The 19,969-nt window shown below is 31.7% G+C and overlaps 1 protein-coding gene across 2 annotated transcripts in view; it reads left to right on the top strand.

Moving 5' to 3' along the window:
* Positions 1-2,385: 2,385 nt before the first annotated feature.
* Positions 2,386-19,969, top strand: part of LOC127728685 (transmembrane protein 245-like) — a 53,842-nt gene continuing 36,258 nt past the window's right edge. For both annotated transcript variants that reach the window (XM_052236296.1, XM_052236295.1), the window contains exons 1-9: positions 2,386-2,917; positions 6,615-6,843; positions 7,483-7,638; positions 8,995-9,360; positions 10,988-11,136; positions 11,974-12,078; positions 12,464-12,540; positions 14,283-14,373; positions 16,888-16,992. In XM_052236296.1, the coding sequence (XP_052092256.1) occupies positions 2,408-2,917; positions 6,615-6,843; positions 7,483-7,638; positions 8,995-9,360; positions 10,988-11,136; positions 11,974-12,078; positions 12,464-12,540; positions 14,283-14,373; positions 16,888-16,992 (1,788 nt within the window). In that variant the 5' untranslated portion in view covers positions 2,386-2,407. The remainder of the gene's footprint in view (positions 2,918-6,614; positions 6,844-7,482; positions 7,639-8,994; positions 9,361-10,987; positions 11,137-11,973; positions 12,079-12,463; positions 12,541-14,282; positions 14,374-16,887; positions 16,993-19,969) is intronic.

The following is a 19,969-nucleotide window of genomic DNA, read 5'->3' as shown; positions in this document are numbered from 1 at the left end:
TCAACCCTCCCCTAAGCTGGGACAGTGATGTAACATAAGAACAAACTATAAAAATCAGTTGAAAAAGGCTTAACTCATCAGATGAATACAAATAGAAATACATCTAAAAAAACAGAGTGGACATGGACGGGTACTTATACATCCCAAAAACAAAAAGACACCAAGTACAGATCTGAGAGTACTCACAGTTACTGACAGCTAGTTCAAAGCCAATAACAACTAATGAAAGAAATCATGTATCTAAGACTAAAATATCAATCAGTACACATCCATCATCAAATGGATTTAGTGTAAAGACGTCATTAACAGTCAGAGAAAAACATGACCTTGTGCAATGCCAAACTATAGGTATCGACAGATTGTAGTATCGTGAAAGTGCATATGTGTAATATTTAGTATGATTTTGATTTACTGATAACAAAATCAATATAGACACCAATAAAAACAATATTCAAAGATTTTATTACAGTGTTGAATAGGTAACCTTTTAGAATAAGTTTATTTAAAGGATTGATAAGTTGACCTGGATCGTATAAAAATTTCCGAGCTCGGTTTACAACATCACCGTAAAATGTTGGATGTGCTATTCCGTTTGGAATAAGTTTTCTACGGGTACAGCCAAACTTGCAGACCAAATCTTTGTATCTATGGAAGAATTTAGTAAAGGTTTTAAGTAATTTGTGGTAACGAAATCCCTGACTTAATAATTTACTAGTAATACATAGATTACGCTCATTGAAATCCCAAAACGTCACTACAGACACGAGCATAGCGAACGAGTTGGGATATATAAACACCGTAAGACGGTGCCAACGGAACATCACCATTCAAAAAGGGAAAATTAACAATAGGTAACAAAGAAAAATCATCCCTTTTTGTCGTAAGTTTTTGTGTAGAGTTTCTGGTGTTATACTGAAATATCTAAATCTAGGAAAGGACCGTTATTGCTGTTAATATTTGATTTATTTAAAGTAAGTTCCTTTGGGTAAATTTCAGCAGTATATTTAGAGAACTCTTGACTATTTAACGAAAAAAATATCATCAAGATAACGGTGTTGTTGAATTTATCAATTAAATGGAATTTAGACATCTCTTTACTGAGTTTAGCCATAAACTGTAAAGGAACAAGTCTGCTACTAAAGGGGCACAATTGGTGCCCATATGCTTGAATACCTACAACCTGTCGATAAGTTTTATTGCCGAAACGTACATAAAATGTTGTCAGGAGAAAATTTAGTGCTTTGATCATCTCATCGTCCCTCCAGTAAGTATATCTAGCATATTTACCTTTCTCATTACAGAAAAAGGCTTTATATGAGTTGCAGCAAATGAATTTGCAACCAAATTTATCAAACGACCAGTTAATTAAATAGGAAAACTTTTGATTGATAAGATTGTGTGGAAACGATATTTTACGTGTTTTTTTTTGTGTAGTTTAGGTAACCAATACATAGTGGGGACCTTCAAATGTTCAGAGGAGGCCTTAAGCTGAACTGAGGTAGTGACATGATTATTTACTATATAACTCTCTGTGGCCTTGAATGTAGTTGAATGTATAATTTCATTCTTAAGGACTTCCGTGTAGTATTTTCGTCATACCGCCACCACATTGTTGGCTGCTTTGTCGGCCGGTACGAACACAAATTGCTTTGATAGTACTTTAATCTTGTTTTTAATCCCAGTCTCAGAAAAAAATATATCTATGTAACTTAACCTAACTTTCAGATATAGAGATATGATTTTTAGTCTTAGACCACCCACCAGAACTTGCGGTCATCCGATGTTCAGTTCTTCGGTACTTTGATTTACAATAGGACGAAAGAGCATCTAAAACGAAAGGGCGAACGTGATTGGGCGCGAACGGACCCGGATTCCTTTAATAATCTGACGACACTCTTCCCAATTTATTTTCGACGATGGACGATATTTTGGTCCTTTTTACAGAAAGTTTATAACCTCTCGTTCTTGAACGATGTTGAGGTCCCCTGTAATTTAATACATAGCCATAGGGATCATATCTAAACAAGCACATAGGAGAATCCAGCAACAAAACAAAGTCAATTTCAAGTCTAACAAATCTATCGTAACAATAACGCAACGTAACCGTAGACACAAATATTATTGTTACGTTCTGTATCTGTATCTGTATCTGTATCTGTATCTGTATTGGTACGTGTAGAATCCTGTTCGTAATTAATCGGTTCTTAAACCAATCTAGCATTCTGGCAATTAATGTCCAATTTCATCGTAATCGTAGCCAGTGCATATTTTGATCAAAAAGCAAAAGTTTGCCAAAATAAGATCTGTCCTTTATCCAAAGCTTTTTCGTATATTTCTGGTTATCTCTATCCTTTACCTTAAAATGCATTGTTATTATTCCGAGATACTACGAATGGGCAAATAAAAGATGGAATCCCCATCTGTTAATTTTCGGTCTTCTATTAATTCTGTCATTGATAACCTACCACAAGGCCACGATAAGGCATTTAAACAAGCAATTTATACAACAGCAGCTAACATATTTGTTATTTTAGCGGGTGCTGCCGCTATTGCAGTATATTTCATCCTTGAACCGTTTCTTGGACCATTATTATGGTCGGTGCTATGTGGTACATTTTTGTACCCTTTCAAGCGCTCTTTAACAAATTCGTTGAAGAAATGGTTGTCAGGTCTTCGTAATTCTGGCACTCTTTTTGTTGTTGGGATTGTAACTTTACCCTTCAGCTCAGCAAATCGGGCGTACGAGTCCGTATACTGTAAGATTGTTAACCACCTGAATGTGTTGGGAGGAGGACTGTTGGTTGTTTTCTCTTCCTACTTATTATGGCACTTTGGTCCAGTTTATGCTATTTTTGGTGCTCTACAGTCCATGTTATATTTTGTTTACGAAGCACTGGGATATTTTACTTCCTTTTGGGTAAGTTTTGCCTCAATGCTGACAGTATTATTGGTAGCAAGTCATTTCGTACCTCTGCCATTTTGTACCCAACATTTACCATTTCATGGCCACGATAGAAACCATATCGTACCTAACATGGATGGGCCAAATGCATCTACCATTTCGTACCTCATGGACTAGATACATGTTTACTATTTCATCTCATATATTTGTAAAAGTTATCAATTTTTTATGATATAAAACATTTTGAGATGATTTTAATTTTTTTTTTAAATAACATAATTTAAATAAAATGCATCCAGCCGTAGAAATGTTTTAAGGACCGATGATTGGTTTGATTAAGCAGCACTTGGAAATTTAATAGTTTTAATTACACTTTCATCTTTGTTTGTTTGCAGGATTTATCCTTAATTAATTTTTCAACTCTAAAAATATGAGGTTAATTAACCAACAAAGGAATAATTATCTGCAAGTGTTTTTATAGTTATTACCAGTTGTTTTCGTCAGGAAATGCAGTGAAAAGGGACACAAGCTGATATTCAACCATGAAGGAAGCCATGAATAAAAATGTGTGCAATAAGAATTTGCACCTTTTGTGACCAATCAAAGAACTTGCTATGGCTTTTTCAATTTGAGAAATTACAAATGCAGTTCTGCCAACTTTTAATAATGCAAATGCGTGAGATTTGGCCAAAATCGTAAAGATCAAAGAGAAAAAACAATAGATCAAAGGAAAATGCCGCCAAAAAGCATGAAAATGCGTGAGACTTGGCAGCCCTGCAAATGGCACGTGTATTCAATAAACATATTTAATCCAATTAAAAAGAATGCTACCTTTTTAAATAAATACGCCAAGTGTATACAAAAGTAAGAAAATCAGTGTTATCCGCAGAAAAGTGAACTGTTACTAAAGCGCCAGCTAATATTTGAAGTAAATATCTTAAATACAAAGTTTTATGGATTTCAAAAAATTTCGTTTATTGACTTTATTCCTATTTGTATAATATCTCATAAGTGCTTTAATTTTTAATTTTAGAATTTGTCGTGACCTCTACTGCCTTACAGTAAAAGGTCAATGAGACTGTTTTAACCAAAAAATAAAAACACACATAAATCCTCCACGATGTATGAAATAGTATACATAAAAATCTTCCATAAGGTACGAAATGGCGCACATCAATGAGCCAGTTTTTACCAAGAAATGAAACACTAATAAATCTTCCATGAGGTACGAAATGGTATACATATAAATATTCCATGATGTACGAAATGGTATACATTTTATGTACATATAAATATTCCATGAGGTACGAAATGGTATACATGTAAATATTCCATGAGGTACGAAATGGTCAGGGTACGAAATGGGGGGTATGAATTGGTTAGGGTACGAAATGACTATCATGACTATAATTCGTATTATTAGTCCCCTACCGACGAAGTAGAAGGGGACTTTAGGTTTGCTCTCTGTCCGTCTGTCCACCCGTCAGTCCAGCAAATCAGCTTTCCACACTTTTTTTCTTCGTTCTTGAAGATATTGATTTGATATTTGGTATATAGTTTAATCATGACAAGTTATAGATCAAGTTCGAATTTTGTTTTAGTCTGATGATTTAGTCCAGAGTTATGGACCATAACTCTGGACCATATCTAATGTTAGAGTACTATGTTAAACCATATTTATGTACAAAGGGAGATAACTCATTTTTTAAAAGACATTCTTTGTTAAATTATTTGAAGAATTTTTTGGCAGGTTTGTTTGTTATTTAGTATAAACTAATTTTCTGAATGCTGTACATGTATATATATAAAAAAAATTATGAAGAGAAATCCTTTAATGAGATAATAATCTATTTTTATTAATGTATATATTTCAATACATTACATTGTGTAGATAAAAGTTGTTGACATTTTATAGATAAGTTACAAATCTATATTAGTTTGTGACAAATATAAGAAAAAAATATTTGGAACTATTAATTATATTTGATTATAATTTGAAAATAGATATACACTGTATAACATCATATCTAATTTTAGAGAACTATTAATCATACCTGATGTTTTTTTCATCATGCTTATAAGATATTGATTGATAATTGGTATATATATATTTATATCATGACAAGTTACAGATCAAGTTCAAATTTTTGTTTCGGTCTAATAATTTTGTGCAGAGTTATGGTTCTTGGACTTGAAAAATTCACGCATATAATCAGTTTTCCACACTGTTTTTAGTCATGTTTGAAGATATTGACATGATATTTAATTTTTGTTTACACCATGACAAGTTATAGAACAAGTTAGCATTTTGTTCCAGTATAATGAATTTTTATCCGGTAGGGGACTATGTATTGCCATGCAATACTCTCAGAATGCTTGTTTATAGAAATATGTCACAGAAAAATATAATTTATTTTGAAGATCTTTAAAGCAAGCAAGACAACTTGCCCAAGTTTCAACCTACTCGTTTCACTTTCTACACAACTTGCCCCACTAATGAAAAGGAGATAATTTCCGGTGATTTAGGCATGCCAACTCGGCTTAGTAATGAAAAGTAGTCATATATCCCATTGCATAAAGACCTGCCAACTTGCCCTACTAATGAATAGAAGCTTAATCTATACAATCGCCCTAAAGTTAATTCTAATTTAATGCTTGACAAGAAAACCCTTGTTTATGAACATGATTAAAAAGGAAAGATTAATATTTAATACTGATCGAAAATTAAATGATGCTTCATTTCTTAAAATAAAATTGGAGATGTATTTTTTATTGTTAAGTAACTAAAAGGCAGGCCTTATTTTACCGGGTTATGACTTTTTTTATTGGTAGGGTGAGTTTGTATGTACATAGGTCTTAATACAGCGGGATTTAACTCATTTTATGAATTGACATGCCTTTATTACAGCCTGGGTAAAACTCTTTTAACTAGTGGGGTGAGTTGGGAGGTCTTTATTCAATTGGATATAACTTCTTTTCGTTAGTAGGGCCAGTTGGTAGGTCTTAGGTGCAGCAGGATTTAACTCCTTTTCATAACTCATTTGGTAGTGGGGCAAGTTGGTACATCTTCAGTCAGCAGGATTTAACTTCATTTCAATAGTGGGGCAATATTGGTAAGTCTTGATACAGCAGGATTAAACTCCATTACATTAGTGGGGCAAGTTTGTTAAGTTAACACGAGTAGATAGTGGGGTGAGTTGGTAGAAAGTTTGTGCGATTTGGCAATTGGGCGAGTTGTCATTGATTCATCTGTAAATATAGTTCAAAGTTCTTTATTTCTAATTAAGGGACCCTGAAGAGACATAATGACCGCAATACACAATACATTCTTAAAAGTGAATGGTTACCTTATTTTACAAAATGTATATATCATACATATGATCATGTAAAATAGGAAAACAACAAAAAAATAAAAATTAAATGCTGTGTTTTTAAAAATTTATACAAAATGAAAGCAATTGATGATCACATTTTAGCATTATGCACTTCCACACTCCATGGAAATTGTGGAGATCACTTGCTTTCATTTTGTATAAATTTGGAAAAAAAAAACAGCATTTAATTCTATAATAAACATAATGAATGTCTGTTTTTATGACTGAGCTAGAAGAACTAAAAAGGAAGAAATAACTAAACTGAAACAATTAATATTGCATTTCAAGTGAAGTATCAGAGGATTGATTTTAAATAAATGAATTCTGTATTTTTTCAGGTATGGACTATTGTAGTGGCATACTTGCTGGCTGTAGGATTTCTTTGGTCCCCAGAATCTAAACGTTATTTAAGGTACCTGTCTATGCCAGTGTGGTTTGTTCTAATTCTTCATACAGCAACAGTTGCTGGATCTTTGAGAGTTCCTCTATTTATTCTTCTGTTGATAGTCATCATGGTAGGTTTTGTTGCAGAAGTTAGAGAAGTCAGGAAACCAAGACAAATAGAGGGTAAATTTTTTATATTCATTTTTGATTTGATTTTTAATTACAAAGTAGTCAATGTAAATATAAGAAAATTTGATATAATTGCTAGTGAGACAACTGCAAATGTATCCATCAAGGATCGAAACACAAGGATGTAAACAGAATGGACAAAATGATAAGATACAGGGTGTAAGGGACAAATTTTCAGTGAATGGATTGGTAGAACAGAAGGGACAAAATACTACTGCATCAGAAAGACATGGCCAAGACTTTTAAAATCACTATGCTGAACTCAGGATTTATTCATGTAAGAAATATTTCACTATGATTAATAGTGTAATATATAAGACTTGATAATGCATAGTTTGTCAAATTATAAGTCAGTTATTGTTAAATCCAGTACTACCTGAATTGTGACTCCATTACTGACCGAATTATAGCAAAACTTGTATCTCCATCAATGACTGAATTATAGGTTAACTTGCATTTGTATCTCCATTCTCCATCAATGACTGAATTGTAGGAATACTGGTGACTTTATCACTGATTAAATTGTAGGTGAACTTGTGACTCCTTCACTGACTCAATTGTAGGTAAACTTGTGACTCCTTCACTGACTCAATTGTAGGTGAACTTGTGACTCCTTCACTGACTCAATTGTAGGTAAACTTGTGACTCCATCACCTGTAGAAACAGCTTGGATTGTAATTACTGGTGACTATGACAGTTTAAATACAGAGAAACAATCAGAAGAATTAGCTACCACTTCAGAACAAAATGTAGCTGGTGGTGATAGTCGAAAGACAGAAGAAAAAACAGGTAATACGAGTTGGTGGTGATAGTCTAAAGACCGAAGACAAAACAGGTAATATGGAGCTGGAGTTGATAGTCAAACGACAGAAGATAAAACATGTAAAATGTAGCTGGTGGTGATAGTCCGATGACAGATGATAAAACAGTTAAAATGTAGCTGGGTGTGATACTAGTACAATGTAGTCAAAAGACAAAAGATAAAACAGGTAAAATGTAGCTGGTGGTGAACAGGTAAAATGTAGCCAGTTGTGATAGTCAACCGACAGAAAATAAAACAGGTAAAATGAAGTTAATGGTGATAGTCAGAAGATAATACAGGTAAAATGTAGCTGGTGGTGACAGTCAGAATATAAAACAGGTAAAATGTAACCGAAAGTGATAGTCAAAAGACAGAAGATAAAACAGGTAAAATGTAGCTGGTGGTGATCGTAAAAAAGAGAGAAGATATTGTACAAATATACCTGGAATATTTAAAAACAAATCATTTAAAGAAAAATTGCAATCACTTTAAAACATGTAATGGGAAACTATACACTGTTGTCTGTTTCAAACCTTGATTGTCAATCAAATTTTTCTTCACCATCTCAGTGGTCTCATGATAGCATTTTTTGCCTTGAATGCTGGAGAGTGTGGGTTTAACCCCTTAAAACCAAGGACATAAGAGTGGTATTTTCTGCTTTCCCTCTAAGCATATATCATTATTTTAAAGAGTCAGAGCAAAGATTAGTTGGCTCAAAGTCAGAATTATGTGGCTGGTTGGGTGACACGTTTTCCTACAACCTGTCGCCTTGTGAACTAGCAGGTTAAAAGTTTGAATCGTTGTGTCTGTGTAGTATGAAACAGGGTTTACATTCATATTGCATTGAAATGTTCTTGTCCTGAATTTGCATTTAATATGCCACTGAATGCTGAGCTATCCATCATCATTATTATCTTCCGAAATGTAAATGTACTTAGCAACCATTACCCTGAAAATAGATTGTAACTGACAATACCCTAAGTTTTAAAAACAAAACTATGAAAGTTTTTAATTTTGGTCAGGTGTACTGAATATTCATTTTGACAAATAACATCTCTTTAGTGGTGCTTGAGGCATCAGAATTTGAAAATTTGGAACCTGGCACAAATTTTCAAGAGCTAAAAACAACAAAAATAAGTTACCTTAAATTAAACCTTATTCAATGCATCAGATTTGACACAAACTTTAAAGTACACTTCTTAATATCAGATCCATATTTCAACAAATAATTTATTATTATTGTTGTTTGATATTGATGAAAGATTTGCATTTTAGTAATTGAATTACTTTTAATAATGTTTACAATGTTGTCATAAGTATACTAATTTTAATTGTTTTCTTAGAAACAGAATTAAAGAAACCAAGTAGTCTACCAGTAAAATTAATTAGCACTGCCTCACCACAACAAAAGTATGAAAAGAAGATAACATCTAAGCTGAATGTTTTTTTGAAAAAAGATTTAAAAGAAATACCAGAACCTGTAGAAACCAAACCTCAGACATCTGAAGTAACAACCAAACAAGTACCACCTTCCAAGGAACCAGACAAACGTAAACCTTCTGTTTCTGTGGAGACAAAAGGTTCTGGAAGTGACAACTACTTTCTGATATTATTTTGGATGTTAATCTTGACTAGACTATGGATGAACATGTGGATATTACAGTTACTTTTACCCATTGGATTCATTATGTGGCTGTTCAAATTTTTAGGTATTATAAATTAACATTTCAAACTTAGTTGGAGAATATTCTGATTTATGTGGCTGTAAATTTTACATGACAAGAAGATGACATAGATTCAAAAGAGACAGATTTTATTTTTAGAAAATATATGTTTTAGTTTATACTCTGAAACAATCATGACAACTGAAACAAATCCAACCATAAAAGTCTGAGGCAAAAGTGCTTTGAATGTCAAGATCCGCCTACTTTTCATCTCAAGAAAAAAAATTGAACAACTCCTTAAAATAGTTATTGCCATTAAATGATGATTTTTTTTTCTTCATTTTTACGTTTTTGTCAATTATCTTAATAACTACAATTTATATTAATTCCTTTTTTGGTTACTGTCTTGGAAACATAAATAGAAACAGAGATAGTGTAAACTGCAAAATTGATCAGAAAAAAAACCCTACAAATAAGTCGACATGACTATCAATCAACTTGTTATAGGAGTTTATGTCCTGAAAGAACAATTTTTGTCTCACCTACAACTTCTGTTGCAGAATGCGAGACATAGGGATAGTAATCCGGCTGTTTGGGCGTTAACTAATTACTTGAAAGATTAATATTTCAGAAGGTAGAAGACCTTGATGATTCATTACTTTGTATATAGATGCCTTATGTTATGAAGTTTCTGTCTGTCATATGTCCATTGTCCTTGACCTCATTTTCATGGTTCAGTGACTACTTGAAAAGTTTATCAGATACTATAATCAATAGGTCAACTTTATTTGGTGTATGGAATGATTGTAAAGTGTGCATGTCTGTCTGGCAGGAGTCATATGACCTTGACCTCATTTTCATGGTTCTTTGGTTAATGTTAAGATTTTGTGGTTTGATCTCTTTCTTGGGTACTATTAGCAATAGGACCACTATATTTGGTGTATGGCATGATTGTACATGTCTGTCTGGCATGGTTCATTAGACCATGACCTCATTTTCATGGAACATTGATAATGTTAAGTTTATGAGGTAAAGTCTTCATGTTACAGACTTTCAACATGAAATCAATGATAAGTAAAAGAGTCCAGACATTTCAGTGTGTGCACTCTTGTTTAAAAAAAAAAAGTTTTTGACTATTTTATTGAAACTATAATATATTGAATAATATTCAAAATTTTAATAGATAGAAAGAAACTGTAAAACAGGAGGAAACTATCTGAAAGATAAAATTAACAAATAAAGGAAATTTTTGATTGATTCCTTAAAGAAGTAATTGCCTGTAAATAATGATTTCCTGAATTATGCATTTTTTGCAATTATCTTGAAATCTATAGTAGACAGAGAGAAACTGTAAGAAACAAAATTTACAAGACCTACAAATAAATAAATGAACTTGAACAAAATCATCAATTGATTCCTAATAGGAGTTATTGCCCTTACCTGACAGCTTTTACCATTTTTTGCATTTTTCAAACTAGAATATAGAGAGAAAGTAGAAAATGATCAGCTATAAAAGATCTACAAATTAGCAAACATAACTGATTGCAATAAAGGTAAAGATGAATATCAAAACACTAATATTGCCAGAATGGGCTATTCAGGCTGTTGGGAGCCCCTAGTTAAAATTGTTAGAGCCATAGTTGAACTGGGTGTATTGAATTTGTTTTTGCAGGATACCAATTAAGTAGTGAAGGTATCTTGGGAGATAAGGTGAAACTATTGAAAGGAAAAGCAGAGGAATGGTTGAAGAAGAGAAAGGATGCTCTGGCACCTAGATGGATTTGTGGACTTTTCCTTTTGATTAAAAGGGGTGATGCTAAGGTAAATAAAGCTTCTTAAATGAACAAGATTTACAATTTGTTAAAGATGTTTCATAAATGTATTCTATAAATTCAAACTAAATGTAATTTATTTTTAATGTAAAACAATGTGGCTAGTTTCTGATCAAACTATTTAAAAGTTGCTTTTTTCCTAATGAACATTTCAGTAAATAATATGTCTGAGTCCTATTCATATGATATGTTGTATAATAAAAAAAAATTTCATTGGGATTTTATTGATGATTTTTGCACTGGTGGCATTGTTCGGGTAAAGTTAAAAAAATGGAGAGAAAAAAATGCCTGTGTTTAAATCTAGAAAAAACATGATTGTCATGAATATTTCAATTTTTATAGGAAAAATCAGAATTTTTGTGTTCAAAGTGGATCTATTAGGCATGTTCACAAGGCAGTAATTTTCTATTTAAAGCAAACATGGTTTTAAAGGTGTTTCACAATTTCAAGTGTGCAAATGCATAAAGACTTACTTTTTGGGGTCAAGATTCCATTCATGCAATCAAAAACCTTATGTGGCTGACAATTTTCCAGACTTTATCACTACCTCTGATATATAAAGAAAAACATAGTACACTGAGCACAATAATTTTTACATCCTTTCCTGCCAAATTCCTGGATCATTTCAAGAAATTTATCAATGAAATATATACTCAGATATTCAAGTTACAAAATTTTGTGTATGTGATCAACAGGGTTGTTCAAATTACAACTTACTCTAAAATTCAATTGGGATGTCAACCATGTGTACCTTATGTTTTGTTGAAATATAAACATGGCTTTGTTTACAAAGAAGAGTGTCATATTAGAAAACATGTTTTTGTAGATCATAAGAATTTTGGAACTATCATTGGATAAAGCTACTAGTATCCTGTTTATACTGTTATTGTTAGTAGGAACCATTCTAGTTACTGTGTTCTGTGCAGCACAGGTAAGTTACCAATAAGTTATAAAATTGAGAATGGAAATGGGGAATATGTCTAAGAGTCAACAACCCGACCAAAGAACAGATAACAGTTGAAGGCCACCAATGGGTCTTCAACCCAGCGAGAAAATCCCGCACCCGGAGGCAGGCCTCAGATGGCCCCTAAATAAAAATGTGTACTAGTTCAGTGAAAATGGACGTCATACTAAACTCCAAAACATATAAATGAACTAAAATAAAAAACCTTACAAGACTAACAAAGGCCAGAGTAGTATGCTATTAAAATTGTTTAAAAGAGTGGTGAATTTAGATAAATACTGTAAACCAACTAGATTTTGGCAATAATTTATTCCAACCTGAATTATTGATGTAACCCTCATCTTTTTTTAAGGTTCAACAAGAAAGCATGCACCTTGCACAAATGACAAGTAATTTATTCAACAACACTCTTCATCCTGAAATTACAAGGTAATATTAACATATGGTCAAGCCCAGTTGTGATGTAGTCTGAGTTTCGAGTGTTTAAGTGGTCTGAAGGGCACCCATTATTTCCAAATTTATATACTCAATTGCTATTTTTCTGAAAACTATTTCTTTTTCTTGGTGTAGACAGCTGTGAAATGACAGTATGTTTCATAAAACAGCAAAATTACACTAAATCTTGACACTATGAATTTCATGCAGAGAAGCAGTATGTAGCATAACCCTTTTCAAAAAAGATACTTAGATTGGGAAGTGTATTTTGTGATTATCTACTTGCTCGCAAAATCTTTTTAGTCTACACATTTACTCTAGCCAAAACATACCTGAAAATAGTCATTTTTTTGTTAAAATTTTGTAAATCTCCCTTATGACATCACTGTAGTTATGTCACATGTACAGTTAAGAAGTTACACCTAGCCTAGACTGTTAATATATTTTTTTATAGTTTTTATTCCAACATCAATGCAAAAGAGAACAGAAAGGGACAAAAAAAGAAATATATGTTGAATGATCATAATTGAAATCTAAGTCACAGCCTTTCAATAATATGCTGTTTTACCTTTTAAAAAAAGTAGACTTTTTTGCAAGAACCATTTTTACTTATTATATAACTTACAGGAATAATATGTCATTGAATGCATATCAGTAAGTGTGGATAAAGAACAAACTTCCATATCCCATCACTATCCATTTAAAAATATACCAACTACAATTCAAAATGATAATATCCCATCACTATCCATTTAAAAATATACCAACTACAATTCAAAATGTATAATATCCCATCACTATCCATTTAAATATGTACCAACTACAATTCAAAATGTATAATATCCCATCACTATCCATTTAAATATGTACCAACTACAATTCAAAATGTATAATATCCCATCACTATCCATTTAAATATGTACCAACTACAATTCAAAATGTATAATATCCCATCACTATCCATTTAAATATATACCAACTACAATTCAAAATGATGATATCCCATCACTATCCATTTGAAAATATACCAACTACAATTCTAATGCAACATCATTTGTAACGTTCATTTTGATTGGATAAGGTCACCAATTTTCATGGCATCAATTCACAATGGATGCTATGAAAACTTACGTGCAAGCGCAAATGACGTATGACAGATTTTATATGTATGATTTGACGTTTTTTTCTGTCAGTTGTTTCATTAAAATGTAGATAACAATATTGTATTCTAAGCTACTATGCTCACTACAAACTTTTTGAATTGAAAATGTATAATATTCCATCACTATCCATTTGAAAATATGCCAACTACAAACTTTTTAAATTTATAATATCCCATCACTATCTACTTGAAAATATGCCCAAACTTAAGTGCATTTATAGAAAAAACAAGAATGTGAAATTCTTCGAGGCTATAAATTTGGTAATCAAATAAATTTTTCCAAGGTTTATTGGTTCACTTATACACCGTTTGATGTTTGAGTTTCATTCTAGACATTTGTAAAAATGAAAAGGTTCTGAGACTAATTTCACAAAAAATCTTACTAGTAAAAATACTCGTAAGTCATGAACATTTCAGTATAGTTTATGAACACAGCAGTAAAGTTTGAAAACAATGAGGAAATTAAGTAATTACAATTCCATATGGAAATTAGATTTGTGTAAACATACAATGAAATGTTCATGAGGCCATAATAAAAATATTCCTAGATTCTTATCATGTTTTATGATTGTAGCTGGTTGCCAGATGGAGAAGAAATGCAAAAAGCTATGGACTCAATGGTAGGGAATGCTTATCTGTATGGAAGGAACTGGATAGCATCTAAGGTGGGAATTTTTAATATTTCTCTTGTTAATGCATAGCATAGGGGTCGTAGGAGAGTACTATTAGTCAATTCTGAACAAACTTTCTTTGCCAAACTTGTTCGGTAATAAACAAACAAAAATTTTCAGGGTTTTTTTCCTATACAAAAGTATTATGTTGAATTCAGAATTCTCTGATATAACTCAAATAATTAAAGTTGTTCATTGTTGTCCCCCGTGTAACCCGTTGCGGGGGACATGGAAATACCTGGCGTCCGTCCATGTGTCCGTCTGTCCGTTCTTGTTAGCGCTCTCACAGGTACAATTCTTGCCAGATTTTTATAAAACTTATACTATGGGTAAATATCAGCAATATCTTGGACAAGTTTTATAATGGTGGACGATCCACTTTTTTTAATAGAGTTATGCCCTCAGAAATATTAAATTTATGGAAAATGGCCTCGTTAGCGCTCTCACGGGTACAATTCTTGCCAGATTTTTGTCGCAGAAAGCTCGACATAGGGATAGTGATCCGGCTGCGGCAGCGCCGTTAGCTAACTTCTTAAAAGCTTTATATTTTCCAAGGTGGAAGACCTAGATGCTTCATACTTTGTATATAGATGCCTTATGTTATGAAGTTTCCGTCTGTCATATGTCCATTGTCCTTGACCTCATTTTCATGCTTCAGTGACAACTTGAAAAAAAAGTTAAGATTTTTTGTAATGTTAATTTCTCTCTTATTATGAGTAATAGGATAAATATATTTAAAATGTGCTTACCTTGCAAGGTCCTCATGCCCATCAGACAATATTCATCTGACCTCAACCTCATTTCATGGATCAGTGAACAAGGTTAAGTTTTCGTGGTCAAGTCCATATATCAGATACTATAAGCAATAGATCTTCTATATTTGGTATATGGAATGATTGTAAGGTGTACATGTCTAGCGGGCAGGTGTCATCTGACCTTGACCTCATTTTCATGGTTCAGTGGTCAAAGTTAAGTTTTTGAGTTTTGGTCTTTTTTTCTAATACTTTATGCAATATTTCAACTATATTTGGTGTATGGAAATATTTTATGATCTATTTGTCAGTCACGCAGGTTTTATTTGACCTTGACCTCATTTTCAAGGTTCATTGCTCACTGTTAAGTTTTTGTGTTTTGGTCTGTTTTTCTTAAACTATAAGCAATAGGTCAACTGTATTTGTTGTATGGAAGAATTGTTAGCTGAACATGCCTGCCTAGCATGGTTCATCTGACATTGACCTCATTTTCATGGTTCATTGGTCAATGTTTAGTTTACTTGGTTAATGTTAATTTTATGTGACAGTTGTAATAAAGCTTTATATTTAGGACTATCAACATAATATCAATGATTAGTAAAGAAGGCGAGACATTTCAGCGTGTGCACTCTTGTTGTGATTTGGCCTGTTTCTCTTAAACTATAACCAATAGGTCAACTATATTTGTTGTATGGAATGATTGTAAGGTGTATATGTCTGTAAGGCAGGTATCATCTGACCTTGACCTCATTTTCATGGTTCATTGGTCAATGTTAAGATTTCCTGGTTAAGTTTGTTTCTTGGATACTATAAGCAATAGGTCAACTATATTTAATGCATAGATTGATTGTAAGGTGTACATGTTTGTCTGGCATGGTTCATCTGACCTTGACCTTATTTTCATGGTTCATTGGTCAATGTTTAGTTTTCCTGTTTAAGTCTGTTTCTTAGAAACTATAAGCAATAGGTCAACTATATTTGGTGAATTGAATGATTGTAAGGTGTACATGTATTTCCGGTTTGGTTTATCTGATCTTGAACTCATTTTCTTGGATCATGTAAAGTTTATGTGATACTTTTTGTAAAGCTTTATATTTAGGACTATCAACATAAAATCAATGGTCAGTAAAGAAGGCAAGACATTTCAGCGTGTGCACTCTTGTTATAAAACTTATACTATAGGTTGATATCAGCAATATCTCGGACAAGTTCTATAATGGTGGACGATCGACTTTTTTTAAAAGTGTTATGCCCCTTGGAAATATTAAATTTATGGAAAATGGCCTCGTTAGCGCTCTCACAGGTACAATTTTTGCCAGATTTTTATAAAACTTATACTATAGGTTAATATCAGCAATATCTCGGACAAGTTTTATAATGGTGGACAATCGACTTTTTTTAAAAGAGTTATGCCCCTTGGAAATATCAAATATGTGCAAATGTGCAATGCGGGGAACATTGGAACTCTGTTCTTTTATTAAGATTGAAATAGCAGCTGTATGCTGTACTGGATTTTTCAGAAGTTCAGATACTCATAGCATATCGCTTAATGTATTATTTTTGTCAGCTCCATTGTATTAATGTATTAATGTAAAAAAACCACCTCAACTGACAAAAATACATGTCCATATCAGTTTCTAAAAGCTATCACTAGTGCTTTTTAAAATATTTTCAAGCTGAAATATAATATATTAATGCATTATTAAGTTCATAATTGAAAAAAGTAAAGAATACAGGTCCAGTATTTTTACTTTAGGTCCGTGACCTTGTAGACGGTGAAAAAGCCACAAGTAATAATACACAGCTAGAAAACCAAGTGTTAGAAGTATGGGACAATTTGTATGAAAACTGGCTGGCCAGGGTATGTATATATAACATTGTACATGTTATGCAGTGTATATCAACTGTTTTGAAGCTGTTTTCATTCTTTGATTTTTGAGAATTTTAATTATTATATCCAAAAATTAATTGTACATGATGAATTACTCCTATTATGATATTTATCATTATTTATCCTAAAAATGCCATTGAGTTTTCTCTAGAACTAGCTGCTGAATAGTTGGTGAATTCAAATTTTATTAGATTGATGTGATCTTAAATTATTTAATTTACAGTTTATCCTGGATAATTTATGGTTAGTTATGAAGTTTGAGTTCTCCTACATCTTCAACAAAAGTCTGGCTAGTCTGCTTGTCAAGTTAATTAAGTGAGTTTGGTTGTGCATTGCAATTAAGATTAAAACGGATATTTGCAACAGTCAAATCAAAATTGATGATGGCAACTCTTCAACTACAGTACTGTTAGAAAATGTATATTGTTACTATTGTTATCAGTATATTTCTCCAATTAAGATCTGCAAATACCAGACTTCAGTATAAGTTACCATTGTAAAATTTTTATAAACACCCTACAACCAACAAGAAAAAACTGTTTTTGCAGTGTGTTACAGCTCTATTGAGAGCAGATCCATTTTTAGGACTCAGGTCAGTGGAAAATTGGCAATGTAGTCGTAGAATTTGATACTAACTTCAAGTGATTTTGATATGTATGTAGACAACAACAATTTGAAGTACAAAACATGTATATGTCATGATAACTCAAGTTTGACTTATTTAGCCTTTAAGGAGTTTTTACAAAATGTGTTTCTGTACAGGCATGTTCTCTCTTGGTTTTGAGGATCTTCAGATATATGGCATTGTAAGAAATATGAAACTTTATTTGTTAAAAATTTGACAATTTGGAACACTTCCCTGGTTAAGTTCAGTTTACTTTATTGAATCATGTAATTTATTCACTGTTTTTTGTTCCAAAAAGGCAAAGTCTGGTTTGACTTTTAAGATTTTTAGATTTGTACTTCCAATGTACTTCCAATGTTATTTCTTTTTAATTGAAATATGATAACTGAAGTTGACCTTGGATTTTTATGAAATTGGTATACTATGTTTGGTTTCTTAAAAACAGTTTCTCTTTAATATTTTCAATTGTAACTAGTTTTTGGTGTATCTTATGCAAAGTCCATTCTTTTTCACCTTATCATATGCATTAGTTAACAAATTTACAAGCTGCAAAAATTACCAACTTGTTTGTTGTTATTGAGTTAATGGGACTTTTATTGTCCAAATAAGGGGGATGGACATATGATATGACATATGATATGATGTGCTCATGACAAAGCTGTTTATTGTGTATAATGAGAAAAATGGAGGAAGAGGGTGTAATTATTTTTAGCCTTATATAAATAAGTCTTTTATGAAAGACTTCAATAAATATGTTTTATGTTGTATGTTCATAAATTAATATATCATTGGAATTTTTCTCTTGTAAAACTTTGCCATAAATTTTCAATAAATGATTCATTATTTGTAAAACTTAATGGTAACTGTTTTTCTATGTTTGCAAATATCAATTTATAGTTAAATGTAAGATCATGAAATAGATATACAGGTATACATATATTTTTGTCAATTTTTCAAATGGTCTTTAGATCTGCAAATATAGACCACATGCCAGTACCAACTAAATAATTTAGCAAGGTGTTTGACTGTATGAAGTGCTCCTCTCATGTAAATATTTTTTGCACTTTCATGCCTTCCACATTTTCCACCCACAATAAGAATAAGAATATTTTATTGAATCCAATTAAAGGGCCCGTTTCCGAGCATATACATATATATATATATAGTATTAATTAGACAGTAATTTTTAAGATGTATTACATTGAAAATAAATGAATAAATAACTATACTCCATATCAGATGGTGTTTGAAAATAAATAAAATACAATATTAACCCTCTCTAATACATAAAACATAAACTACATCACTACTACATGGATATTTATTTTATGGAATGCAAATTTTCTCTTATTTCAAAACAAGTACTAATAAATCTTGGCACTGACATATTAACATTTTCAGACTCACTGGACATCAACCAAATAAACTGTTCGTTCAAAATATGTTTCAAAATTATTAATTTTTGTAGCAAAATTAGATATCTGCTTTCTTTCAACTGATTGTTTGAATTACTAGGATACAATTAACATGTTTGTATGCAATGTTTAGATTAGCTTTATGCTTGGTTGTTATATGTTAATATCAAAATGTTTAAATTAGAATTCAATTCATTGATAGTGTCTTCAGTCCTAAACCCCACTTTTTTTTAAATTATGCTACATATGTTTGTGTATTATTTATCTTCCTATTTTATACAACTGAATGCTAGGGAAATATTCATTAAGTTATTTTTCATGTATTTTTTTATTTTAGAATAGCTCCAATGTAAGTTTGAAGTATATCTTGTGGTGATTATGTACATATGGATTTTCTAAGCTTTTACTGCAAAAGTATTAGTTTTTGGATAATCATCAAAATAATTCATTTTTTTTTTTTTTGCTATCAGATTGACATTGATTTAAATTTGAAAGTAAAATAAAGTACCATCAGTGTTCCACAAATTGGTATTTCATTTCCACATTAACTATCTTTTCTATGATTCTTTTACCAATATGTAATACATTGGAATAGTTTGTTTTTTTGTATACATATTTTAAATTCTTCAAATATATATGTTAGAACTTTAAGATTACTTGTATATTTATTGAAACACCCAATTCAAAAAGCATTGTAAAACAAAAACAAAAATTATGAATAATATCAGAATTTCAGGATTGTCTTGTCTCATAGGTATGTAACAGACTTCCCTCCTTTTGGTTCATTCTACTAAGTGGGTCTAGAAAAATACACATTTAGGTTTTATCAAATATCTTAAAAATAATGTTACAAAAAGCTGCAACCTTGACATTTTTTAGTTGAAGCATAAACCTTTCTTTGTCCCAT

This window comes from Mytilus californianus, unplaced genomic scaffold, assembly GCF_021869535.1.
Source record: "Mytilus californianus isolate M0D057914Y unplaced genomic scaffold, xbMytCali1.0.p SCAF_2, whole genome shotgun sequence".
Taxonomy (NCBI): domain Eukaryota; kingdom Metazoa; phylum Mollusca; class Bivalvia; order Mytilida; family Mytilidae; genus Mytilus; species Mytilus californianus.
Note: the sequence above shows the minus strand (reverse complement) of the source record. Positions and strands in the feature narration are given on the sequence as shown.